This window comes from Dermochelys coriacea, chromosome 12 (assembly GCF_009764565.3).
Source record: "Dermochelys coriacea isolate rDerCor1 chromosome 12, rDerCor1.pri.v4, whole genome shotgun sequence".
NCBI classification, from domain to species: Eukaryota; Metazoa; Chordata; order Testudines; family Dermochelyidae; genus Dermochelys; species Dermochelys coriacea.
Window position 1 is genome coordinate 18,319,222 of NC_050079.1, and position 27,092 is coordinate 18,346,313.

The window sequence follows — 27,092 nt, forward strand, 5'->3', positions numbered from 1 at the left end:
GCAGATTTACCACACAATTCAGGCTAAGTCACTGGTAAAGATGAGCAGTTAAACAAATTTATTGACTACAAAAGATAGATTTTAAGTGATAGGCAAAAAGTCAGAGTTAGTTACCAAAAGAAAGAAAATATAAACCCCGCAGTCTAAACTCTCAACCCTATTAGACTGGGCCACATTTAGATTAAGCAGTTTTTCTCACCCCACTGGATATTGCAGTCCTTTATATATAGGTTTGTCCCTTAAACCTGGGCCAGCCTCCTCTGTTGGAGTCTTTAGTTTTCTTCTGAGTGTCTTAGTTGCTTACAGCATAGGTGGGGGCAGGAGAAAGGCCAAGTGTGAGGCCCCTGTGTTCTGTTTTATACCCTCAGTCCCATGTGCTTGGAGAACACAACTCCAGGCATGCTCTGGGCGGCACGGATAGCCTGGTGCTCCAGATGATGGGATGGTGTGGCCAGCCCCGGCACGCTGGGTGGCAGCACTCCCAGCAGTCGGGCGACCCGGCTAGCTCTGGGCAGCGTGGCCCCAGCACCAACTGCCCTGCCCAAGGCAGAGCACTGGGAACTGCAGGAGGGGGCCTGGCCTGAGGGCGGAGCATGGGCAGGGCCATGCTGGGCTGTTTGGGAAGGCACAGTCTAGCCCTGCTTATGATACCCGCTGCCCATGAGGAGCATGTTGAGCTTCTGTGGGAAGTTCTGAAGTAGGACCTATAAAAAGTGGAGAAATCCCTACAAGAAGCTGTTGGAGGTCCTGGAAAGGGAAGACGGAAAAGCTGCTGGAAAAGAGGGTCTTCAAGGAAAGACCTGAAATGCAGTCCTTGGCTTAAGGAAAATAGAACTCTGCCAGGCCTGGGACTAGGGGTGAAGAGATGGGAACTTTAATGTAGTCCAAGAGGGGCAGAAGACCCATTTGTTTGGATGTTGATATGGAATTTGCTAGACTTGTTACCCTGGTAGAGGGGCTGAACTAGAAGGCGACCTGACCAGAAGGCTAGGCCTCCAAAAGTATAGATAAACCATGAAGGGCTAAAGTAGGGGGTGGGGTAGCAATGAAAATCCCTGCAATGCCATGCTATAGCAGTGAGTGAAACCACATGCAGAACCTCTAGATGCTCTCATAAAACAAACAGTAAATAATAAGAGATGTCTGCTTAAGTGCGCTTAAGACTTAAGAGTTTCTGCCTCCCTAAACTTCTTTAGTGGCTGGCAGTACATCACTCAGTAAGTGAAGAACTAGCCCCTCACAATAAGATGTCAAAGGGATTCCTCAATTAGCTCCATAGTTTCATAAAACTTAGGACCTGAAGGAACCATTATGATGATCTGACTGCCGGTATAACACAGGCCATAACAGCAATATCTGCATCAAACCTGTAACATCTGTTTGAGCTATATCATATCTTTTAAAGATATCCAGTCTTGATTTAAAGACTCCAAGTGATGGAGACGCTACCATATCCCTAGATAAGGATATCTGTTAAAATGTGCATGTTATTTCTAGTCTGAATTTGACTAGCTTCAGCTTACAGCAATTAGATCTCATTAGCTCTTTCTACAAGATTAAAGAACTATCTACTACCTGAACTCTCTTCTCCATGGAGGTTCTAGTGGAGTGTGACGAAGTCACCACTTATCTCTCTCTTGGATAAATGAAATAGCTTGAGCTTTTAAGTCTCTCGTTGATTTGGGGTCTGGAAAACAGACCTTACATTCTTATACCCCTTTGCTGAATCCCTTCCAACTGTTTGACATCTTCTTTGAAATATGGACATCAGAACTGGACCTAGTACTCCAGTAATGGTCTCATTTATGTCATATACAGAGGTAATACCACCTCTTTACTCTTACTTGATATACCCTTGTATCTGCATGGACTGTGTTCACTCTTAGTTACAGCATTGCACTGGCAGCCCATGTTCAGCTGGTTATCTACCATTATCATAGGCTCCATGGATTCATCTGACTATTCCCTAAAGCTGGATTGCCAGGACAATTGGGCTTGGCAACCAGAGCCTTTGCTTTTCAGGTAACCTGCTCTCTAGGGAAACTTAGCAAAATATACCAACTGATCACCAGTTCATCTGCACCAGTGGGAGTTCTAATGTTGACAATGTTATGACACCTTCTGATGTTGTTACTATCAAGCAGGGTTAAGACTGAGCCAATGTCATGGTACAGTGTACTGGTAGCCCTCTCACACTGCCATGATGTGCTTCAAAAATTCAGCTCCTAATTTTTTTTTAAAAAAGTCTCTAAGGGCTTGTCTACACTGGCAATTAACAGCGCTGCAACTTTCTCACTCAGGGGTGTGAAAAACACACCCCTGAGTGCAGCAAGTTGCAGTGCTGTAAAGCGCCAGTGTAAACAGTGCTCCAGCATTGCACCGTGACCACACAAGGCATGTTAAAGCACTGCTGTGGCAGCGCTTTAGTGTTGCCAGTATAGACTAGCCCTAAATGTTATGGTAGCAAAGAAACATTGAGATCACATTTTTCAGATCAGCTGATGCAATGAGTCTGAAACAATAGCTCTGAGAGGTGTGCACTGCCCCTTTATCTCAGTGAGGTATTAACTCAGGTGCCCAGTGATGATATTGTCAACATTGTTAGTTACCTGCTAATGAAAGCATGCAAGCAAGGAGAGGAAATATCACATCCTTACAATATCCTCAAAGTGATACTTCATTTTGGCATTATCTGTGGGTGATGTCTGGGAGATACCTCCACTTATTCTTTTCCCCCCAAGTTAAAGGAGCCAAGCAGGGATCTGAGTCCCACCAAGGAAGAGCCAAGCCCAAGGAGCATATCTGGGGATCTAAGTACAATAAAGGGGAAACCACGCTTGAGGAGCCCAGCACAGTCTATTGACACATTCAAAGCATGCTGAAGGGGACCAAGTTTGAGGAGCCCAGAGAATAGAACAATCATATTTTGAATCTCTGCACAATCTATCATGAATAGTACCTCATTTTGGTTGTCTCAGATGGGTGAGGCTTATTCTGTGGGCAGAGCTTGGAAGAATATCACCACTTTTACCACCCCCCCAATTTGCCATCATGTCACTTAAACCTCTGGAGGAGCTGGCAACTCTACCAATGCAGTGGCTCCCAGAAGAAGCTTGCACTGGCTGGCCCCATGTAAACTAAAATTGCTCTGGCCAGATTTAGGAACTAGTTCAGCAAGGTATTAAAACCACATACTTAGTCTTAAGCATGTGAGTAGTCATACTTCATGTGCTTAATTGCACTGCTGGATAAGGCACAAAATGCTGTTGAGCTGGCCTTCCCTTGACACCCACTTCCACTGTGAAGCCTGCAAGAAACTAGCCAGCTTAGATATCTGTTTATTTTATTCCTTTTAAAAATTAACTTCTTTACTCCACTATGCTATCCACTTTACTTCAAAGTGCATGCTCAGCACCTCTGAAAACCAGGGCTTGAGTGTTTCATATTGGCCACTCAAAATTAAGATATAATGAATACTTCTGAAAATTTGGACCTAAGACTTGCTCAAGTCACACAGAGGGTCAGAGCCAAGAAGAGAACCCAGAAATCCTAATTCTTAGTTCTCTGCTCTGATTCCTACCTCCAACTATTTCCCTTACATAGTACTCCTAATACTACATATAGCATTCTTGATCATACCAAATTCATAAATCTGCCTAGACTTGAATGTAAATATTTGCATGGGTAAGGAGAATAGGATGTACATTTTCTGTGGCTCTATAGAAATCTTCATAAGCTTTACATTGGCTTTTATAAGAGACACATTTAGTTATATAAGTGCTTTATCTAGACTTGCACAGGACTGTCTACTCTAACCTTTAGACTAATTACACTCAGAAATTGCTGCAATACTACCATACATAAAAACATTTGCCACAAGATCTTTGTCCTTTGCACAGAAGCTCCTTCAACAGGACAAGCCAAACTCTTCTAACTCACATGGTAGTGTAAGCTTCACTTTTTTATGTGTGCTCTATAAATATAAACTTTGAATGATTGTGAGATTATTCTGCAATAAACTGCATATTATATATGATAATATAATGGTATCAAACTATTTTTTCCAGATTCATGTTCCATTGAGTTTTAATATGCAGACATAGATTAAGAACAATGACATACCTTTTATATTAACTGTATGACTGTTAACTTTGTCAGTTATGAAAATACTCTATTTCATGAAAAGCTATAATTAACAATGTCAATGAAAACAGATCATATGCTGTGCAATGTTTCCACCTTATTTCTTTTGAAGTGCAACCTCTAAATATTTTGTACCCATTGCTACTCTGAGTAATTAATTCCTTTCATTAATAGAGAGGACAACAAGTCAAATTTTTTATATGCAGTAATGTATACTATCAGATAGGGACACTATTACTGGACTGTAGTAGATTTAACTGAGTATGTCTTTTGAAATGATAATTACAGGTGATAGGTTTATTTTACTTTATATATATACTATACTATATATATTTTACTATATAAAGTAAAATAAACCTAAGTGTACATTTTACTTTAGGACGCAAGATTTTATATTGTTGAAATATCTTTTGAGAAAAGTGCATACAATGAAACAATTTCATGCTGGATGAAATTAGCTGTTCCCTGGGGCTCACTGTAGACCGTCACATATGATATTATTTTTTATTAAAGTTATTGCAATGTGAGCTCCCTATCCAGCCCCAGAACCTTTCTGTAGCTGCTATCTTTATTCTATAGGTGCATTTCTTCCTTAGTGGATGCAGAGCCATTCCACAACAGCCACCAAAGCTCCAGCCTGTACAGGCTAGTCCCAGCAACCTATGATATCACAGCTTTATAAACTCCACCACATTATAATATGCATATAAAGACACTTTATTCCAAAACAAAACTGTCTTTCTTTCCCTACTAATGAGGGTTTCCCAACCCCCAACCTACACAATCATACATCCTGATCTTCCTAATACCTATCTCATTGTAACTCTCAATTTTCCTCTCCTGCATTAGATGCTAAGGTGCTTTTCCGCTCTTCCATTTACCCCAGTCAGGCTCCTCTTGATGGACATGATCCTCATCTTGCTTTCTCTAGGTGTCCCCTTACTAACACACCCAAAATCTCCCAGTTCTTTGCTAACCCGTGTAGCCGTTTTCCCCAGGTGAAACCCCAATCTGTCAGTGAACTTTTTTTTTTTTTTTTAAACTTGTGTTACTGCTCTGCATCCTACTGACCTTTGCACACATTACTGAAGCCTGGACTACACTATGAAGTTAGGCCGATGCAAGGCAGCTTGTGGTCAGCCTAGTTGTGCATGTGTCTTCACTGAAATGTAGCTCCCGCCAACATAAGTGTCCCCTTATGCCTATTTTAGAAACACCACCTCCCTAAGCAGCACAGAGCCAAGGTCGATGTACCTACGTCAATGCAGTGTGAGTGTAGACGCTGCATTACTTATGTCGATCATTGCTGTCCTCCAGCACCTGTCCCTCAATACCCCACACTGACTGCTCTGGTTACCATTGTGAACTCTACTGCCCAGGGGTTTATTTTTGAAATTCCTTTTCCCAATTGCTTGGCTTGGCAAGCACACCTAGCATTGTTCCATTGCACCATTGTTCAGTGCAACTGTCCTGCTGACCATGCCAGCTACCTGCTCCAGATATGCTCCGCTTTGTAGTAGACAGGAGATACTGGATTCCCTGGGCCTGCGGGGAGAAGAGGCTGTGCAAGCACAGCACCAAACCAGCTGCAGAAATGTGGACATCGACAAGAAGATTGCTCAGGGGAAACAAGAGAAGGAGTATGACAGGAACCACCAGCAGTGCCGTGTCAAAGCCAAGGAGCTGTGGCATGCATATCAGAAGGCCAGGGAGGCTAACAATCAATCTGGTGATGAGCTGCTTGCCATACTTGGTGGAGATCCCATCACCACTCCCAGCAGCACCGTGGATACCTCAGAGGAGCATAAGTCACAGGTTCCTGCAGTCAACAGTGAGGAAGAGTATGAGGGACAGGCAATCGGGGGATCCAGGTGCACAGAAGCCAGCACCTATTTTTGACTCCACTGCAGTCCAGCCAGTCCCGCCAGTTGAGCACAGGCAAGCCCGATCCAAGGGAAAGAACCTCGAGTAAGTCAGTGGTTTAATTTTAAATAACAACAAGGATGTCCCCCTCTTCAAAGTAGCACATCTTTTTATGTATTGATTTACTCATGCTACAAGAGGTAGTGGTATGACCAAGAGAGGTAGAGTTCTTTCCTTTTCATTCCCCTCCAGAGTTAGGCTGGGGGGGGGCGGGGAAGAGGGGGAAGGGGCATGCAGAGCAGTTTGTGTATATGCACAGGAATGTCCTGAGAATCCTCAAGAGATCTCAATGAAACTTTCATAGAGGTATTCCACAATCCTCTGCTGAAGGGTTTCTAGGGAGGGTTGCCTTATTTCTGCCACTCAGTGATAACTTTAGCAGCATACGGACCTGGGCGGCTTTTGGATGCCAGCTGCAGCTGTATTCTCTCTGCCTTTGTTACCCTCAGGTGTGAGATATCAGGTAAAATCACCACCGCCTTTGGAAAATGGTGCCAAGTATTCAGTGCCATTGCCCTATACTATTATAATCATGCAATTCCTTCCTTGTTTCCCCAGCCCCTGGAGGTCCATGCTCACCTTGGCTGGTGCTGTAACTGATGCCAGGTACAAGCTATACGAAGCAGATGTGAGAATGCAGTGCTTAAAACTTTCGGGTAGCTGTAGCAGGGCGAGACTCACCGGTGCGGCGCCTCCTGCTGGTCATCTTGGGAATTACCTTTTTCCAGCCTTTGGCGCACCTTCTGCAGGCTGGTGTCTCACCTACCACTGGCCCTGTGTCCCTCCTGGACCCCGGTGCTCTTTTCCTCGGGATTCTTCCCCCTAGCAGTGTCCCCACACGATGGGTCTCCCCACCCAGGGGAACCCCTAACCCTCTAAACCCACCTTGTCTCAGGGGCTACTGCCAATCATCATCCAGCCCCCACCCACTGGGGCAGACTGCAGTATAATGGCCACTCATCACTGGCAAGGGGTTAGGACCGGCTGCCTTTGCCTATCCTCAGGCTGCCCCTGTGCAGCCCCAGTACCTTTTGGTCTTAAACAAGGCCTGCAGCCTGGGGATTTACCAGGCTGGAGCTCCCCAGCTCCATTTGCTCTTCCCCAGCACTGCTCCACTTTAGGTACCTTGCACCTAAACAGCTAGCCCTCCCCACTCCAGGGCTAGAATGAGACTCCTGCAGCTCCTGGCCCTCAGCCCTCTTATAGGGCCAGCTGTGGCCTGATTGGGGCACGGCCCTAGCTGTGGCTGCTTCCCCCAGTCAGCCTAGCTGTTCCCAGCCGCAGCCCTGTCCAGGTCTGCTTTTGCTATTGGCTCTCCCAGGGCTGTTTTAACCCCTTCAGGGCCGGAGTGGGGTGACTATCCCACTACAGGAGCATTAAAGACAATAACAGCTTCGCATAACATGGCCAGGTAGAGCACACTATAACAACACCACATGCTACTCTGGCTCACTATGAAAATGGTCTTTCAAAGCCTCCCTGAGCTGCATAGCTCTGTGTTGAGCTCTTCGAATAGCCCTTATATCTGGCTGTTCAAATTCAGCAGAGAGCTGCTCCACCTCAGCAGAAGCTTTCCCCCTTTTGCTGCACAGATATTATGCAGGACACAGCAGGCAACTATAACCATTTGGATATTTTTCTCACTGAGATCCAATGCCAGTGACCCTTCAAACAAACAAAGGCACATTCAACTGTCATTGTGCACCTGCTGATCCTGGTAGTTGACTCTTTTCTCAGTGCTGTCACGGTAACCGGTGTTCAGCTTCACGAGCAAGGGGTAGGCTGGGTCACCTAGGATCACTACTGGCATTTCAACTTTGCCAATGGTAATTTGCTGATTGGGAAAGAAAGTCCGTATTTGCAGCTTTCTGAACAGTCCTGTACTGTATTCTAAAAGTACAAGCATCATGCACCTTTCCTGAGCAGCCGACACTGAGGTGAGTGAAGCATCCCTGGAGATCCACCAGCACTCGCGTAAGCATAGAAATGTAGCACTTTCTGTTGATTTACTGTGAGGCAAAGTGATCTGGTGCCAAAATAGGGACATGCGTGCCATTTATCTCTCCACCATAGTTTGGGAACCGCATTGCTGCAAATCCATCCACTATGTCCTGCACATTGCTGAGAGGTCACAGTCCTATGTAGCAGGAAGCGATTAATAGTCCTGCACATTTGCATGACAGTGGAGCCAGCGGTGGATTTCCTGACTCCAAAATGATTCCTGACTGATCAGTAGCAATCTGGTGTTGCAATTTTTTACAGTGCAATAGCCACTTGCTTCTCCACTGTCGGTACAGCTTTCATTTTGGTATCTCTACACTGGCAGGCTTAGGTGAGCTTGGCACACAGATTCAGGAATGCGACCTTGTATATCTGAAAGTTCTGCAGCCATTGCTCATTATCCCAAACTTGCATTATGATGCGATGTCCCCAGTCAGTAATGGTTTCTCAGACCCAGAACCAGAGTTCCATCATCTGCAGCTACTCCATGAACGCCACCAGCAACCTTGAATTGTTTCTTGCTATGACCCATAGCAACCTGTCCTCCAAGGAATCATCATGTTCCCATGTCTCTGCTAATGGCTCTTTAAATACTGCAGGATTGTGTGCCATGTGCTTGCAATGCTCATGACAAGCGTGCAGAGCATTGCAGGTTCCATGCTTCTGTCAGAGACATGGACAGCGAGGAAGACCACATGAGTTTTTGGAATACAGATGACATTATGGGATGGAAACAGTTGCAAACTAGGAAGTTGACCCCATGCTTCCAGTCACTCCTGCATTACTCATTTCAGTCCTATCAATCATTGCCAAATTTCTCAAAAGACGGTGTACTGTATGGTGGTTAGTTGCACAGTGGGATACCTACCCATGTTACACCGTGTTACCCATGTGGCAAAAGTTTCACATATTTCTGAACATGTTGACATATATCATCAAGGCCCCACAAATCATAAGAATATCATCAAACAGGAGATTTTGAATGTCAAGTTATTCAATGCATGCATCATAAAATAACTGCACTGAACTCTAAAATTCATCTGTCTGAATGTCTCTAACACTAGACGGTTGCATTGGAAATGTAAAAAGCCATTTTTCACATGTAGTCTGTATTAAATACCCACAATCATTCCTCTGCCCTCACCCAAAGGATCTGTTTTTTTTTCTATATCCAGCTTGACTGAAATACTGCCAATTGGCTGTGCAAACTCAGTACGTGGAACACATTCCAAGAATTGCTGGCAGTCCATTCCTGACAAAAAGAATGAGTTTAAGACCTTATAGAGATTTTCAGTTGTGTGTGTGTGATTCTTTCACAGTAATTGCATTGTGCAATATTCTAGGAATATTTGCTAGTGAATCTCAGATTTCAATCTCTCCATTCAAATATGAAAGAGGGGCCATGGTGAAAAGGGGAGAGTAAGAATTAGCAGCCCAACAAATTTTAATCTGACCAGATATGAAACTGGGTCCAACAGGAATGCACCGGCGGAGGAGGGGGGCAGCACCTCTGGCCCTGGGGCCATAGAACGTGCCCCTCCAAAAGCCATACAATTTTTATTCCTGCACGCTCCCCAGCTGTGGCCTGGAAGTGGATGGAGGAAGAAGTTCAGAACTAGCAACCCAAGAGGAGGAACATCAAGGGTGCACTACACACACCCCATCTTGAATTTGATTTTTATGTGAAAATTTGAACACTAGAAATACATCACAAAAATCTGACGCAAACTAACTTCTTTGGAGGACACAGGTAATACCTATGGAAAATCAGCATAGCTCCATTCCTTAATACCCAACTGAAGATCTGGCTCTAAAAGTTGGTGTTCTGTATCCTACCAGATCAGCTTTTTTTTAGCGAACTGCTGATGGGATATAAGTGTTTCTTAAGCACAGTTTAACTGAATGAAAAAGCTGTGGTAATGGAAAAGGCTTCAGGCTCACTTACCTTTGCTGTGTTTTTGTAATTTTTGTTTTTCTTTTCTTTTCTATTTTAGAAAAGAAAGAGTTGTGGTATTAACAGAAAATGCCAAGTAAGAAGAGTAAATGTTTTTCTGGACCCAAAAATAATTCAGACAAAAAGAAAAATGTGGAAGGTAATGGAGTTATCGGCCTCACTTACGTAAGTAACAATTTTTTGAGTTAAACTACATTACAGCCATGTATAGTGGCCCAAATTCTATTTTTCAATCACCCAGTCTGAAGGCACTACAAAAGGAGCTTTCAGTGTCACTTTACACTGGCAGGAGCATTTCTCTTCTCTGTAGATCATATGAAGATTTTCTTGTCTGCAAAGTAAATATGGTATATTAATGGTAAAATAGTTCCAGTTTATGACTTTTAAGAAAGGTCACAGTTGTGGGAGGAAGACAATCTTAGGGCCTAATCTTGCATCCCACACTCAGGCAAAGCTCCTCATTGTCTTGGTAAGGAATACAGGATGGACCCATTTAAAAAGTGCTTAATATTGTACCATGAAACAGCATTTGCACAGCTGATCCTACAGCTTACTGACTGCTTCTTTTCTTCATGACTGGCTACTAAAAGACACCAAAGTGGCAGGATGTGTTCCCTGCCTGCACCATAGACAAGGACTGAATCCCCATGCTGTCAAATCTCACAGGGGCTAAAAAAGAAATACCGTTCTGCTTTTTCTATGTGTCATCTCTGAAAGAGGATTCAATATAGGTGTGGCTAGCTCCAGCACTACAGTCCCCAAAAGGATCCTGCACTGGAGGGGAGCCTTGTTGCTGGGCTACAAAGAGGGTCTGTAGTGGAGTTAATTTGCTCTTTATGCATAAAAAGGTTAAGCATTCTCGATGGACACCTTCTAGTTTTTGCTTCAGGAGGAATGTTTGGGGTGATGTTTCCTTAACAGAATTGGGGAAGGAATGTTGGTGCCAGAAGGTTCCCTGCAGGTTGCAAGCGGCAGTTGGACTGAGCAGTTGGAGAGCGAGAGGTTTGTGTAATAGTAACGATAGGCAGGATTTCCCGCAATGTGGAGAGAAACAGATGATGATGAAAATGAGCTGAAGGAGAAAGAGTACCAGAGAAAATATAAAAAAGAGATTCAAGACACAAAATTTGAAGGGAAAGGAACAAGAAAGACCCCCAGGAAACAGATAAGTGCCTTGTGTTGCACCTGCTAGGGATGTCCAACTTGGCCCTAATTATCTGAGCGCTTACATTTCCCACTGACATCAGCTGGAGTTGTGGGTGCTCAGCGCTTGAGGCCTCTGGTGGCTAAAGGGAACAAGAACTCCCCAATAACTGTAGTGATAGCCTATAAAGGAAAATGTTACAAGGCTAGGGGGTAGCTATCTGAAGGGATTGGGGAGCTTGTCGCATGGGACACACACAAAGTCTTTTGTTAGTTTTACTTTAAAATTTTCCCATTTAACAACTTCCATTTAAAAAATGTTTTCCCTTACAGAGGAGGCTTCTGCTTTTGCTAGTTTACATGTGACCTGAGAGCAGGCTAGGAAAAAGATTGGGGCTACAGAATAAAGAGGGAATAAAAAGAAAACACTAGTGTTCCACCTACTCTGATTCATAGATTCCAACAGTAAAGAGACTAAAGTTAAGGCAGGAAGGAGAGCCTGGCTAGGGATGAGTAGTCTTGACACCAGGTTCCCAAAGGATGTCCTTTGAGCCCCAAGTATAAGGCTCCCTAGTATATATATTATGAAATAAGAGGTGGAGCAAAGAGGAGACAACCTGTGTAACAGTAATAATAATAATCATCATTTTATTATGCTCCATTAAATTATCATGATTGCTTATGACCCCAAGGAGCTATTCCAATAGCCAGGGATTGCTGTGGTCATGCCCCTTTTCTCCTGGTTACACCTCTCCTCTGGCCACAGGGAGGTGGGAGCTACTACAATGACTAGGTGACACCCTAGGACACCCCCTATGCAGGAGGAGTCCTCCAGTAGCTGGCTCAGAGCAGTGTCACATCAGTGGCACAGCATACAGTAACGTCAGTGTAGGATTGGATTTGGCTTTATATATTCCCTTAGTGAATCCTCATTTAACTAATGTTTTTTAACCCATACCTAACCATGTTTTCAAAATCTTTCAGTATATTTGTTGCTTTTCTTTGGATACTCTCCATTTTATTAATATCTCTGTGGTAATTCAGATGCAGCTTCATTAGTGCTGTATCTCCCTTTTCTCATATAAAATACCTCCTCTGATACAGCCTGTGCTTTCCCTGGAACTGTATTTCACCGTAGAGTAACATTCAATTTACTGGCTATTATTTTGCCCAAATCTTTGTCTGAAGTATTGCTGTCTAACTAGCATTCTTCCATATTAATTATTGCACAGACATTTTATTCTTAGGTAAAAAAAAGTGGCCAAATCCCAAGAGATGTTGCTCCCTTGTTAAACACCTGCAATTCCCACTGTGGTCCACAGTACTTGCAGATATTTAGCATGTGCTCAGCACTTCTTAGGATTTTCACTTTAGCATTTGTCTTTATTGAACCAAATCTATTAATTTCTGTCTACTTCAGTAACTTTTTTAGCTCAAGTTATATATTTGTTTTGTCTTACATTGTTTGCCTCTCCTCCTTATGTTGTATTATCCCATAGGAATTTGGTTAGAATATTAAAGTATTGTACATAAAAAACAATGGCAGATATAGACTTATTTTTGTGCATTGCATCTCTGTTAAAACAACTCTGCAGCTGCTGTCTTTTTATTAACAGGTCAAATTGCCTTGTGAAAAGCAGTGTACTTCTGAATGCAGACATAGTTCTTTAGTATGTTATACAAAAGTTCCTTGTGGCTGTTTAGAAAAGTTCCAAGGATTGTTATTTAAAAATTGCAATTAATCAGGCTTAACAAACAACAGAAAGCCCCAAAGACCACCTGGTATATTAGATATTATTAATTGTGCAGTACAAACCTGGGAAATTTGTTGTAATTTACATAAAACTGACCCAATTATGTACATTACAATGTGTGAATTCTCAACTCAGAATGTGCTGTACAGGTTGACATTCATGGTTGTGATGTCATAGTTTAAGACCAGAAGGGACTACAAGATAATTGAGGAGGACCTCCTATACATCACAGAGAAGGGAAGGGGCACATTTCACCAAAATTGGAGATCTGAGTGAAATAACTTGTGCTAAACTAGTTTCTCCTCAAATGACATCCAATATGGCAAGTTATTTCATCAACATTATTGAATATATACAGGGTAAACACATATTTCAGGCCTTGTGCAGGAAGACAAATGGAGAATATCATGTGCAAGCAGTTCTGAAGTGAACTATAAAATAATGAGAGGAAAAGCAGATTTAACTTGCTATATGCTTTAGCCCAGAGCTGGAAGTTTTTGCCCACCTCCTGCCCTGTTCAAACAACCTTTTAATCCCAGTCCCACAGCTGCCAGAGACTAAAGATTGTTTATTGGTACTATAATTAGAAATGTAGGGCCAATTATGCTCTCAGTTACACTGGTGCATGTCCATAAATTTGTTAGTCTCTAAGGTGCCACGGGTACTCCTTTTCTTTTTGCGAATACAGACTAACACGGCTGCTACTCTGAAACCATAAATTTCAGTGGGGTTGCACTAGTGTAACAGAGCAGAATTTGACCCTTATTCTATTTAATTAAATCCAGGATGCATTAAATTGTTATGCACATCTTTTGGGATAGTCTATGTTTCATTCATCATTATTAATTAAAGGTGATCTTAAAAACAAAATAAAATTTGCTTTTACCATATACACCTTTTTATTAGGCTCTGATTTAGTAAAGCACTTAACACTTACTTACTCCATCCCTGTTCTGGACAGCATTTAAGCTTGTGCTTAAATCTCACTGAAGTCAAAGTTAAGTATGTATTCAGGGTTGTCCTGAATAAGGATAGCTTCCTGAATTGAAGTTTATATACACAGATGACCTTTCAAACTTTCAAAAAGTTTTGCTTTGGTTGTACATGAGAAATTTCAGGAATATCATAGGCTCTAAGAATCAGTACTTCTGTTCCTAAAATTGACAGAAGGGAGAGGTGCAGCTTATCTTACAGCCTTATGTGACATCAATATTAAAGTCTTCCAAAAATGGCAGGATCCTCCAGCAGAGAGAGGAGGCTGTCTCTCCTAATTCTAACATTAAAAACAAGAATTCCCCATCCCCTATCACCAGTCCTGGGATGAATATTTACACAATACATATATGTGTGACTTATACACATATTCATTGTGTATGTATTTATATAAACACACACAAAAGAACTTGATGCCCTGAATCATTTTCCAATGGCTAATGAAGATTAAAATTTATTTTTCAGGAGGTCTTGGTTATCCCCACCTTCCCAAATAATAATCTAGCATTTACTTCACATGTATTTGAGTAGAGATTAGTTTTTCTGCGGCTGCAAAGGGAGAGCTTTCCCCCGCAATTTATCACAAGTATAATGTTACAAAATTAACATTTCCTGTTTTAATGGCATCATGTGAACTACATCAGTGAAAACTCAATTTTACATAATCAAGTATAATACACTTTCACTGTCAGACTAAAATCTCCAACATCATTATGAGCAGATACTTGTTTATCACATAAGTATATTATGATCTATATTGCTGATTGAGTCCTGTAGCTGTCCATTAGCAGTTTATATAACAACTGTTCTTCAAAAATATATCTTTACATCTTTTTAGAAGACTCACTATATTGTACTTTTTATATCTTCATTAAAAAAAAACAGGGAAAGAAATGGTAAAATGAAACCTTTAGAGATTTGACCAAAGGAAATTGACATGAGACATGGTTTTTGCAGTTGAATTGCAAAGAGCACCATTTTAAAAATTCATGAAAAGTATGGCAACTTGATTTCTCAGCAGCTTCAATTTTATTGTTAAATCAGTTGAGTATTTTAAATCAGAATAGTTGTATTGGGGAGATTATCATCTTCAGTTGACATGATTGCAGTAAGTTTATTAAAAAAAATTGCAAATAATGGGAGTTATTTTGCCCAGTATCCTTCTGAGCATTTACAGGACTAAAAATGTAACAAGAAATAAAAGGTTATAGGGCTTGAATCTCTGAGTGATACAGATGGTAATCAGTCTTTTTCATTTTTTCATAAAGATATGCCCTTTTCAGCATTTTAGAAGAAGGTTGCTAGAAAATGTCCTATTTGCAAATCTCAGTCCTCATTCACCAAAGAGTTCATTTTTCTTGGTTGTGTGTTCAGTGCTCAGCATATTGTGTCAAACACTTTGTTCATATATTCCTACAAGGTCTAATCTGCTTTCTGGGAAATATAATGGTTATGGTGTTTCAAATGCACTTTATTGCCTTAAACTAGAAAGAAAAGGAAGACAGATAGAATCTCTTTTGTAAACATGTCCTAAGGGCCAGAACTGTGCTAGCACTTATTACCTTTCTAGTGAACTGTGCGTAAACATTATTTCATAGAATCATAGAATCATAGAATATCAGGGTTGGAAGGGACCCCAGAAGGTCATCTAGTCCAACCCCCTGCTCAAAGCAGGACCAAGTCCCAGTTAAATCATCCCAGCCAGGGCTTTGTCAAGCCTGACCTTAAAAACCTCTAAGGAAGGAGATTCTACCACCTCCCTAGGTAACGCATTCCAGTGTTTCACCACCCTCTTAGTGAAAAAGTTTTTCCTAATATCCAATCTAAACCTCCCCCATTGCAACTTGAGACCATTACTCCTCGTTCTGTCATCTGCTACCATTGAGAACAGTCTAGAGCCATCCTCTTTGAAACCCCCTTTCAGGTAGTTGAAAGCAGCTATCAAATCCCCCCTCATTCTTCTCTTCTGCAGACTAAACAATCCCAGCTCCCTCAGCCTCTCCTCATAAGTCATGTGCTCTAGACCCCTAATCATTTTCGTTGCCCTTCGTTGCACTCTTTCCAATTTATCCACATCCTTCCTGTAGTGTGGGGCCCAAAACTGGACACAGTACTCCAGATGAGGCCTCACCAGTGTCGAATAGAGGGGAACGATCACGTCCCTCGATCTGCTCGCTATGCCCCTACTTATACATCCCAAAATGCCATTGGCCTTCTTGGCAACAAGGGCACACTGCTGAGTCATATCCAGCTTCTCGTCCACTGTCACCCCTAGGTCCTTTTCCGCAGAACTGCTGCCGAGCCATTCGGTCCCTAGTCTGTAGCGGTGCATTGGATTCTTCCATCCTAAGTGCAGGACCCTGCATTTATCCTTATTGAACCTCATTAGATTTCTTTTGGCCCAATCCTCCAATTTGTCTAGGTCCTTCTGTATCCTATCCCTCCCCTCCAGCGTATCTACCACTCCTCCCAGTTTAGTATCATCCGCAAATTTGCTGAGAGTGCAATCCACACCATCCTCCAGATCATTTATGAAGATATTGAACAAAACGGGCCCCAGGACCGACCCCTGGGGCACTCCACTTGACACCGGCTGCCAACTAGACATGGAGCCATTGATCACTACCCGTTGAGCCCGACAATCTAGCCAGCTTTCTACCCACCTTATAGTGCATTCATCCAGCCCATACTTCCTTAACTTGCTGACAAGAATGCTGTGGGAGACCGTGTCAAAAGCTTTGCTAAAGTCAAGAAACAATACATCCACTGCTTTCCCTTCATCCACAGAACCAGTAATCTCATCATAAAAGGCGATTAGATTAGTCAGGCATGACCTTCCCTTGGTGAATCCATGTTGACTGTTCCTGATCACTTTCCTCTCCTCTAAGTGCTTCAGGATTGATTCTTTGAGGACCTGCTCCATGATTTTTCCAGGGACTGAGGTGAGGCTGACCGGCCTGTAGTTCCCAGGATCCTCCTTCTTCCCTTTTTTAAAGATGGGCACTACATTAGCCTTGGGAATATTTGGGTGAAAATATTCCATTCAAAGTGTCCATGCTCGTTGTATGCAGGACCAAAGGGACCATGCAAACAAATTAAATGGCACAAACAGGTTTTAAAAAATAAAGGAAGAAACAATGGAAACGAGCAAGATGCCTGTTTCCATCTCCCAGCATTTATACATATTCTAGAGATGGCTGATGTCAGTTTCACAGATATAAATCAAGACTAACTCCAGTGAAGAAAACGGGGTAAGACTGGTTTAAAATGGAGTGAGGGAAATCAGAATCTGGCTCCTGCTTAGATAAATCTCTCTGCTCAGGGTATGTACAGTCTCCATCAATGTACTATCAAACGGTTTATTTTCATTACATGAAAGCAAGATATCAAATGGGTGTATGGTCCTAATAGCATCAATATTGGGTCTATGTTTGTCTAATATTTTATAAACAATTTGGAATAAATGAATTGTAAATTGATCAAATATGCAGATATCACAAAATTTCTGGAGGAGGATTTGCAAATGTGCCCTTAGAAAGAATTACAGAATGATCCAGAGAGAACTAGAGAACTGGACAGAAATAAGTGGGAATGAGTTTACTTTGAAAAATGAATTATGTGAGCATGGTGTGGAGGATAGAAATAATAGCATTCAGAAGTGCAAACTGGAGATTGTTGGTTAAGACATCTTAAATACAGAGATGGGTAAAGGCACAAAAATCCAACATGAATTTACAGATACTACACTGGAAGGTGGAGGGAGAACCAAAGCTATTCTGGGGTATATACACACTTCATCTCTTAATATAGTTTTAGTGCATTCAGACTCAGACTGAATGTTTATGCTTTGAAAAGTTTCACTAGAAAAAGACTGAAGAGAAACTCCATAAAAAGGCTACAAAAATGATGAAAGGATTTGGCAGTATAACATACAAAGACAGATTAAGGGCTCAATTCTAGCATCCTTGACTTCAGTGGGGTTTGGATAAGACCCTAAATTGCCAAGGGAGATCACTGAGTCAACAGTGTCGGAGATGTTAACCATAAACTTGATTAAACTCATAAGCTGACATTTTCAAGTATAGGTACCTAAAATTTGAGGGCCTATATCCACATTAGGTACCAAAAATAAATGACCTGATTTTGAGAGATGCTGAGCTGCAAGTGTTAAGTGTATTGTGGTTTAATGGGGTTTCTCAGTACATCAGAAGGCAAAGGCAAAAGGCTTTGGAAAATCTTGTAGGTTTTTATAGTTTTGGTTACTGAGTTACCGTGGTGATGGGAGCATTATAAATGGGGAGAGAGTGTATGTGTATATCTAAACGTGTGCAAGGAAATGAAATAGATAACTATGGAGATCCTTTCCAGCCTTTGGCTAATAAGATATTGTTGGGGTTTGAAAATGGTTATGGGCTTTACCACATATTTTAAAATGTTACTTAAAAGTAATTAATGCTAATATGTTCTATTTTTCAAATTTTACTTCAAAGAGAAATCTGACTGAGCATAAGGAACCTTGGTACCTGCAAACCAGCACAATGGTTACTTCAGCACCGTATCTGCTACCTCATCTAGATATACGAGATGATGAAAGGACCTTTCACCACAAATATGAACCTAGTTTAAAAACAATGATTCCTGTCCGCCCCAAAGCAAAGCAAGTCACATTTATTTATAATTGAAATATATTATATAGAAAGAAAATCTACAGAAAGAAAATCATTTTCTGATGGCTAATGAAGGTTAAAATTTATTTCTCAGGAAATCTTGGTTACCCCTACCTCCCCAACTATTAAGCTAGCATTTACTTCAAATGTATTTTAGGGGCTGAAATTGCATTAACTATGTTTTAATGAACTGCTAACAGTGTCACACTCATATTTAATTGGTTAATTGAGTTAATACATTGCCAACAAAATTTTTAGGCATAATCTGAGCTGAGCTAAACTGACAGAATCTGACATTTCAGCATTGTTGAAAGCTAGCATGAGTAACCCTGGAGCATTATCTGAGGAGGATACTGATTAAATGCAGAAAATGCCAGTTGACTTCAAGTAATGAAGCTGGTTTTTAGCTCAGAAGCTGAGCACACAGAGTGCTTTGGAAGCTACAGACTAGATTCTTACCCCATCAGTGTGACCTTACCTTATCATTAATTAATAAGTAGTGTATTCATACTATCTATCACTCCACTAAGGGATGCATGATGATCTCTGCCTAACAGTATCAAAAGGCCTTTGTATGGCCCAGAAAACATAATTTTCTACAGTTAACATCTGTAAGGTCAGTGAGACAACTGTGAAATTAACTTGAATACTGTATTAGTAGCTTGTATTTTCCCCCTAGATCTGCTGTTAACCCAATGGATAATGCAGGACTGTTCTCATTTGCTACATATTCTTGGCTTTCATCTTTAATGATCAAAGGATACAGACACAATATTAACATGGACACCTTGCCTCCATTATCATATCATGATAGTTCAGAGCCAAATGCAAAAAGGTAGAACTATTTCAATTTCAATATAATTATTGTAAGATTCCTCCTTATGTGGTGTTCTTTATTGAGAGTCATGATTTGAGACTTCCTGGGGGGGGCATTAGATATAACACATAATAGCAGTTTTTAGCTGCAAAATGTTTTGCATGTTTCCTACTGTTTGACTCAGTACAGGATCCTTAAGCAAAAAACAATTAAACAATAAAAAAAGAGGAGGAAGTGAAAGGAAAAGAAGAAAACAAGTTGTTGGGATTGGTTTTTGAAAAAAAGATACCGAAGAAGGGAGAAAGAAACAAAACTTCTTGAGTCTTCTCTCCTTTATTGCTTTTCCATTTATTCTTTCTCCGCATATCTTATACAAGGATTCTACATTGCAAGAAGCTGAGGTAGGGGGCAACTCCCCACAAGGAAGACCCAGGTGTGTTGAAATCAAGAACTCCCCCAAAATTTTAGCCTTCTGTATGGCAGACAAGACTTCTTCAGCTATGGCACTACAGGTCCTGGTCCAATGCCCACTGAAGTCCATGGGAGTCTTTCCATTAATGGGATTTGAAACAGACCTGAAGGGCTCAATCCTGACAAGTGCTGAACATTCTGCCCCAAATCTAGCAATGCACATAAGTACATTAACTTTAAACACATGTTTAAATGTGTTGCTGGATCAAGACCAGAATGTCAGCATCATACAGTATTGAGCCTAAATGTATTGCAAAGATCTTGGAAAGGACTAGTAAATTTTGCACATAATTGATTGGGAAAAGCATATTAAAGACCCTATGTAACTTTGATTTAGTGGTTCATTAGTTCAGCCCCAGGTACCATCTGCAATCAATTAATTCCTGAGATTGATGAAGTGAGCTGTAGCTCACGAAAGCTTATGCTCTAATAAATTTGTTAGTCTCTAAGGTGCCACAAGTACTCCTTTTCTTTTTGAGAATACAGACTAACACGGCTGCTACTCTGAAACCTATTTCAACCCAGTCCATTTTGGTATACATACACTTAGCTGAACAGATAAGAATATATGTCCTCAGATTGCAAATGTTAATGTTTCAATGTGATAATTTCTTTAAAGGAATTACATTGAATAATGAATTCCCTTCATGAATTGTGGATCTATAAAAATGTTATAATTTTTAGATTTCTATAACTATTGATTGACAGGATGAGGAACCGAATTTTAATTTTTTCATAGTAGCAGTTTCATATATGTTTCTTATTAACTGTTGTGATTAGAAGAAATGCTTTACCATTCTATTTAACCTTCTACTCTTTTAACATGTGGGGATATTTTTTCTCCAGATTTCGACTCCTTTGGGAAGCAGAGCTTGCGAGAGTTGGGCCTGAAAAAGCTTCTTTGGGCAGAGTAGTTCTTAAATTTCAGAGAACTAGAATTTTGGTGGATGTGATAGCAAATTTCATTTGTATTATCTTGGCTGCTTTAGGACCAGTAAGTGGTTCCATACTGATTAACAATTTTACAATCAATTTACAGCATTATTGTCAAATATTTTTACATTATTCTTTATGGTTATTATTTTATTCTCTGTGTTCAGCTTTGATGGATGTTAATTAAATGGTCTAGAAATGAATATTAGGCTGAGTGTAGTTTGCCTTCTATTCAAGCTAATTACTTTTTTCATGTACAGTAACATATTTTGAGCTATAGTGTCCAAGGTCTATTGTGCTATGTTAACAAAACAAAATGACAAACAATTATGTGGAAACAAAATCTAAAGGACACAGAAGACAAATAGGAAAGAGCTGGGCTACAATTGGGTAAATGTTGCCAAAAACCTTCCAAAAATATCTGTTCATCTTTTAAAAAGGGTTCACACATCTTTGTGTTTCTTTTCCACAGATGTTCTTGCAAAGAAATTTACTAACAGGAATATTAGAGGAATTGATGACTCTTAAGTAAATATTGCAGAAAGATAGGAAGCACAGTCAATTTTTTCCATTTCCATGTTCTCATAATCTGAACAAGTAGCAGGATTACAAAACTGGGTTTCTCCTTGGTTTATTTTCTCTGCAGAGCTCTCTCTCTCACCCACCTCACACACCATACTTGTGTGTGTGCGCAAGAGTAGCATAATATTGAAAAGACATCATATGTTCAGATTCTATGAAGAATATACATACATAAGGGAAGGCATATCACACAACAAAAGTTGCACTAGTTTAACTAAAATAGTGTTTAAAATCCAGTGAGTTAAACTGGTGCAAGCCCCTGTGTGGACACATTTAAATCAGATGGCAACTGGCTTATATTGATTTAGCCTAATACTGTAATTAAAGGTAAAAAAACAATAATGGAACTGCTCTCTATCTGCATTGCCTCTGTGGTTCCACCCCCACCCTGCAGTCGAGAGAAGACAGGAGGATCTATGTAGTAGCAGATCCTTTGGCCCTGTCCCAAAGCCCATTTGATCCTTGTGGCTGGCATGTTGGGGACTGTCCACTGAGATGAGCTCCAAATTATACTAAGCTTTGCAGAGCACCAGAACTCTCACTCTAATTTGCACCTCACCAGTTCCACTGCCAGGAAAGCCTCTGTGGCTGTAGAGAGGTCGGGCAGGATTTACCCTTTAACAGTTAGTTTTAGTGTACTGCAATTAATCTCTCTCTTGTGAACTAAGTATGGGAAATGGAGACAATTTTTTGTTGCTCAGTTATTGATGGAATTTTAAAGAATTAAAAGGCATTACAGGACATTAACCTCACCAATCACCTGTAATGAGAGTATTCCATGGATGTCTCAAGGTCAAATGAGTCTACTTCTTTAATATTTGTTTTTTATAAAGCAATGTCTCATCTAAAGTATGATGACATGGAAGGTCTGGGTCAAATCAGATGTTTTATTGCAAATCTAAAAAAGATTTCTGGTGACATATAACATGAGCTTCAACTTATAAGAGTTCAGGAAGAGTTTAAGACCAGCTAGCTGTTCATACATATAGAATCCCCATATTCTATATATGACAAATCAATAGAAATCTAAAGTAATTTTTATTATTGAATTCTTCACAGCCACCCTAACAGCAATGTTCCATTAGTGAGAAACATGTTCTGAGTCCTTCTACCCATCACTGTAGTCTGAGTACCTAGTCAATGTATCACAGTATCTTTACTACATGCAATATGTTATTTCATTTACAGATTTTAAGAGTATCCTGCATTATTATTCTGTTTACTAGTGCCATGTCTGTTGTGAAGTCAGGAGTTAAACATTTGTACAATACCAATTCCATTTAAATGTGATTACCTCTATAAGCAGGCAAGCCCATGAGCTTGCTTGGCAAATATGCTTTATCTGGAAGATGTACATGAGTACTAAAAAAATCCAAAAGAACCCTTGCATGGTAAAAATGCCCCATAATGTCATCACATTAACTTCTGACCATCTCAAAAATCTCAGTTGTATCATCTACCTCACAATCACAAAGCAAAAGATTGTTTGTTGAGAATCTCCATAGTAAGGGGAAAGAAAGGAATGGGGATTTTAACAACTTTTTAAAAAGGAAGAGACATGCAAAATGGTTCCTGCTACAGAAAATCAAGGAAGCAAAGGCCTCTAAAGGCAATAGCATCAAGTAGAGGAGCCATAACTTGTTGTAGCGATGGGGCAGATTCCACACAAGAAAGGGGTGGGCTACAGGGCCATCTTCAAAGTTTGATAGATCCGCAGTTCTTGTCATTCACCTATCCCTATTTATTGCTTACATTTTACAGCTTCTTAAAGTAGAAATGGCAGACTTTTGGGGGGAAACTTTGCTTCACCATTCTTTGATGATTTTCAAAGATATTTCTGTGGGCTTGAGAGAGATAGTATCTGTTTGAGAAGAATTTGAGTAAGGAGGAAACCCAGATAAGTCAGAAGGATTTCAGAAACAAATTGACAAATCAGATTATTCTACCACGTTAGTGATTTCCAGTGATTTTAAAAAAAAAACTGTTTGTGGGAAGAGAGGAACGGAGAGCCTGAGGGTACATCTGCACTGCAATCAAACACCTGTGGCTGGCCCGTTGAGCTCAGGCTGCAGTGCTATAAGATTGCAGTGTTGACGTCTGGGTTTGGGCTAGAGCCTGGGCTCTAGCTACCCTCCCTGTAAGAACTAGGTTACCTGGAGTGAGGTAAGGCAGAAGCAGGCCTAGAAACAAGCTAACAAGAAACTCAGGAGCTATTGCTGCCATAGGCAAATACTTTGAGCGGCCCTGAACTGCTGTTGCTGCTGGGCTTAAGAGCCATTCTGATGACTCTTCCAGTCAAATAGGCTGTGTAGCCAATCAAGCAGCCACAGGCTAGCTGTGCTCATTATATTGTCCAGAGAGTGTCTGCTGCAGGCTATGCTGCTAGACTGGCTCTGCTGAAGGCCCTGATTCCTGTCAGAGGTTTCTTTTTATTACATGTACTACTGTAGCATTAATTTTTTATTCCTGTCCCATGTAACTGTGGATATTCTCATTAGCCATAGAAATGTCTAATCCTTTTATTGAATCCTAATGAGCTCCTGATCTCAATGATATCTCATGGGAATGAGTTCCAATGGTTCATTAAATTTTGTGTTAGTCTTTTCCTTTAGCAACTTTAAATTTGTTGTCCTTCAGTTCTGCCAATCATCCTCTTTTTATATTTAAAAAATCCCACTTTCTAAATTTTAGTCTCTGCATACTAGCTTTTGGTGTGATTCTTCCTCCAAGGATGTTGAACTTAATCGTATCACAGTCAATATTATCTTGTAGCTCTCTTATAGTCCTTGAACCAACTGTGTGGTAATAAGAAACAAGTCCAGAACAATCTCTGCCTTTGGAACTATTTGTTGCAAAAAGCAATTGTTAAATCTTGTTCTGATGTGACAATTGACCAGTTTAAGCACACTTAGTTGAAATCCCCATTATTTCAGTTTGATCAATTAATGTATTTGTTCATACCTCCCTCACCGAGTAACAGCAACTTTTGGTAACTAGCTACCTGAGCTGATTTCAGTGGTTTATACCAGGATATCAAGAGTGGATAAATATTTTTATTGGGCCAATAATTCAAGTAACTAATTTCAGAATCTTCCCGCAGTGAAACCAAGTGGTTCTCAAATGTGACAGATAGTGGTATACAGACAAATAGATAGGCAACTGGTAACAGTCTATTAAAATCTAGCCAGGCATTATCCTGCACTCATCACCATAGTATCTGAGTGCCTGTCCTTTAGTACCTCATGAATATAAAATATACTTTCCTTCCCAAAACCTCTATTATTTACATGTGTAAATCCCATATGGTATCATGCTGGGTATGCCTACACTGCGAACACCACTTGCAGTGGTGTTAGGGTATGTGTAGCTACACCCTACAGTGAAAAGCCAGTTGAGTCTGCAATGAAATGTGTACACATCTGTGAAAGGCTCTAAGGGGAGGGAGGGTGGACAGTGGGGAAAGGCTCGTGTGAGGGGGAAGCCAGAGGGGAAAGGCTCTTGAAGGTGGGGAGACCTGCCAGAACCTTTCCCCAGTAGCTCCCTGCTGCTGGTACCTTTCCCTGCAGTGGTGAAAGATTCCAGCAATGAGGAGGTAGCATTTACACTACTAAAAATAGCTGCATAGATGAAAAGGTACTGCAGAGTAACATAGGGGACATATCTGCATGGTTCAGCCATTTCATCACTCCACTCACCTAAGCAGTGCTTCACCATCTACACTGCTAGGTATACTGCTGCTAGGGGGGCATGTAGTTTATGAACTCTACATGCCACTGAAAGGAGTGTGCATTTTAGAGGTATCTGTGGAAGCAGCACAGTTCCTGACATTGCTGTGTTGAACTTCCCAAAGGGTAACAGATGTGAAATTTTTCATGATGCAATTTTAAAAAATAATTCTGAAATTTCTTTGTAGACTGTGATCATTCATAAAATTCTACAGCACAGTGAAAGCGTCTCCAAAGACATCATTCAGGGAATTGGACTCTGCATAGCACTTTTTCTTGCTGAACTTTCCAAAGTAATATTCTGGGCATTGGCATGGGCCATCAACTACCGTACAGCTATACGACTAAAAGTTGCTGTATCTACAGTAGCTTTTGAATATCTATTAGCATTTAAGTCTTTGACGCACATCTCTGTTGGTGAGGTAAGTTTTCATAATCATATTCTACTTCTTAACCTCCATGTGGCCTTTAAAGTCTGAGCTGTTTTTGTGAAATACTAAAATAAGTCAATTGAAATGGTATAGTCACTTAAGTCTTGATGCACTAATAAACAATATATGGATAGTGGATCCTGAAAGTTTTACTCCTGGGATTATAATAACATGATTGGTTTAAAAATTCTTGGTCACAAAAATATTGATAAAAGGATTGATATTCATCTCTCTCTTTTTATATGTTTGCAGGTCATTAATGTATTAGCTAATGATGGCTATCGAATGTTTGAAGCTGCCTTATTTTGTCCTCTGCCAATTATTGTGCCTGTACTAATGATCGTTTGCACCATATATTCTTGTCTTATTCTTGGTCCCACTGCACTCACAGGAACATTTGTTTATATTATATTTATACCGCTACAGGTAAAGTGACTAATTTTCCCAATCATTTTATATGTACATTGATCAATATTAAATGTAAGGCTGAGATTTTCAATGGACCCAAGGGTATAAGGCACTAAAATTTAATGTTGAGTTGGATACTTAACTCCTTCGGCTCCGTTGAAAATCCTTACCTTTAATAATATTTTATTAAATAACTCAGTAAAGGACCATGTTCTTCTCTCAGTAAATCCAAAGTAACTCCATTCTCACAGTTGCTCTGGAATAACTAAAAGGAGAATTTGTCCCAATATCTGAATTTTCTATTACATTGGTCTTTGATCTCATTCTGATACACAGCACTGCAATATCTACTCACTAGTATCTTTTCACTTTAGTGTTGCTACGTAAGCATTTTAGAAAAACTAAAATGAATGTGATTTAAAGACAACACAGGGGCCAAATTTTCAAAAACAATCAGGTATGATAGTTACAGATGATAAGTCTAACATATGTAACTGCAATTTTGTACCTGTTGTACAATCAATAACTTGTGCAAGCATAGAGACTATTATGAAAATATGGTCTTAAGATACTTCGAGTGTGTTAATTAATGTATTAATTGAATATTCACTGTGATTAAATTTTTCATATAAAGAATAAACTTCATTCAGAATAGTTAAAGGAGCTTTCCTTTCAAGCAGTAACATTGGAATAATCCATTGTTACTTTTACATGAAGCTATATGTATTTTATTTCTATTTAAAATGGAGACATAGAGCTGTTTAGTTAATGAACTGTGTTTTCAATTGATTAAATTTTTCCAGACACATCTTAACAGTTTCTAAAGTACAGTTGATAATCTCCTATAATGCTGTCATACCTACAGGAGCTAAACACACAGAACCACAAACCATGGCCTCAAAGTGTTTTCAATATGGTGGCAGCAGGTTTTTTTTGAGTGTGTGGTTGTGTGGATGGTCAATGGCTACAACTGGCAATATTGCAACTCCTTTAAAGTGACAGCATTATATTGCTATCTCACTAGCTAGTCTTTATACGTTTGAATGTTTTTCCTCCATATACTTCCAAACTCTTTTTTGAATATTCATGTTTCCAGTGTCTATTGCTGTTCATTACAGTATTTCACTGAGCACATTAAAGGACTCAT

The 27,092-nt window shown here is 40.3% G+C and overlaps 1 protein-coding gene across 9 annotated transcripts in view; it reads left to right on the forward strand.

The window, feature by feature from the left end:
* The first annotated feature begins 3,829 nt into the window (after nucleotides 1-3,829).
* Nucleotides 3,830-27,092, forward strand: part of ABCC12 (ATP binding cassette subfamily C member 12) — a 112,229-nt gene continuing 88,966 nt past the window's right edge. For 7 of the 9 annotated variants that reach the window (XR_006275077.1, XR_006275078.1, XM_038368317.2 and 4 more), the window contains exons 1-7: nucleotides 3,830-3,947; nucleotides 10,062-10,186; nucleotides 18,402-18,568; nucleotides 19,258-19,413; nucleotides 20,713-20,860; nucleotides 25,295-25,528; nucleotides 25,790-25,963. Coding sequence is in view for 7 of the 9 variants with exons in the window: in XM_038368317.2 (XP_038224245.2) it covers nucleotides 10,091-10,186; nucleotides 18,402-18,568; nucleotides 19,258-19,413; nucleotides 20,713-20,860; nucleotides 25,295-25,528; nucleotides 25,790-25,963 (975 nt within the window). In the remaining 2 variants the exon portion in view is untranslated. The remainder of the gene's footprint in view (nucleotides 3,948-10,061; nucleotides 10,187-18,401; nucleotides 18,569-19,257; nucleotides 19,414-20,712; nucleotides 20,861-25,294; nucleotides 25,529-25,789; nucleotides 25,964-27,092) is intronic. The other 2 variants (XM_043494933.1, XM_043494935.1) reach the window with 2 other exon arrangements.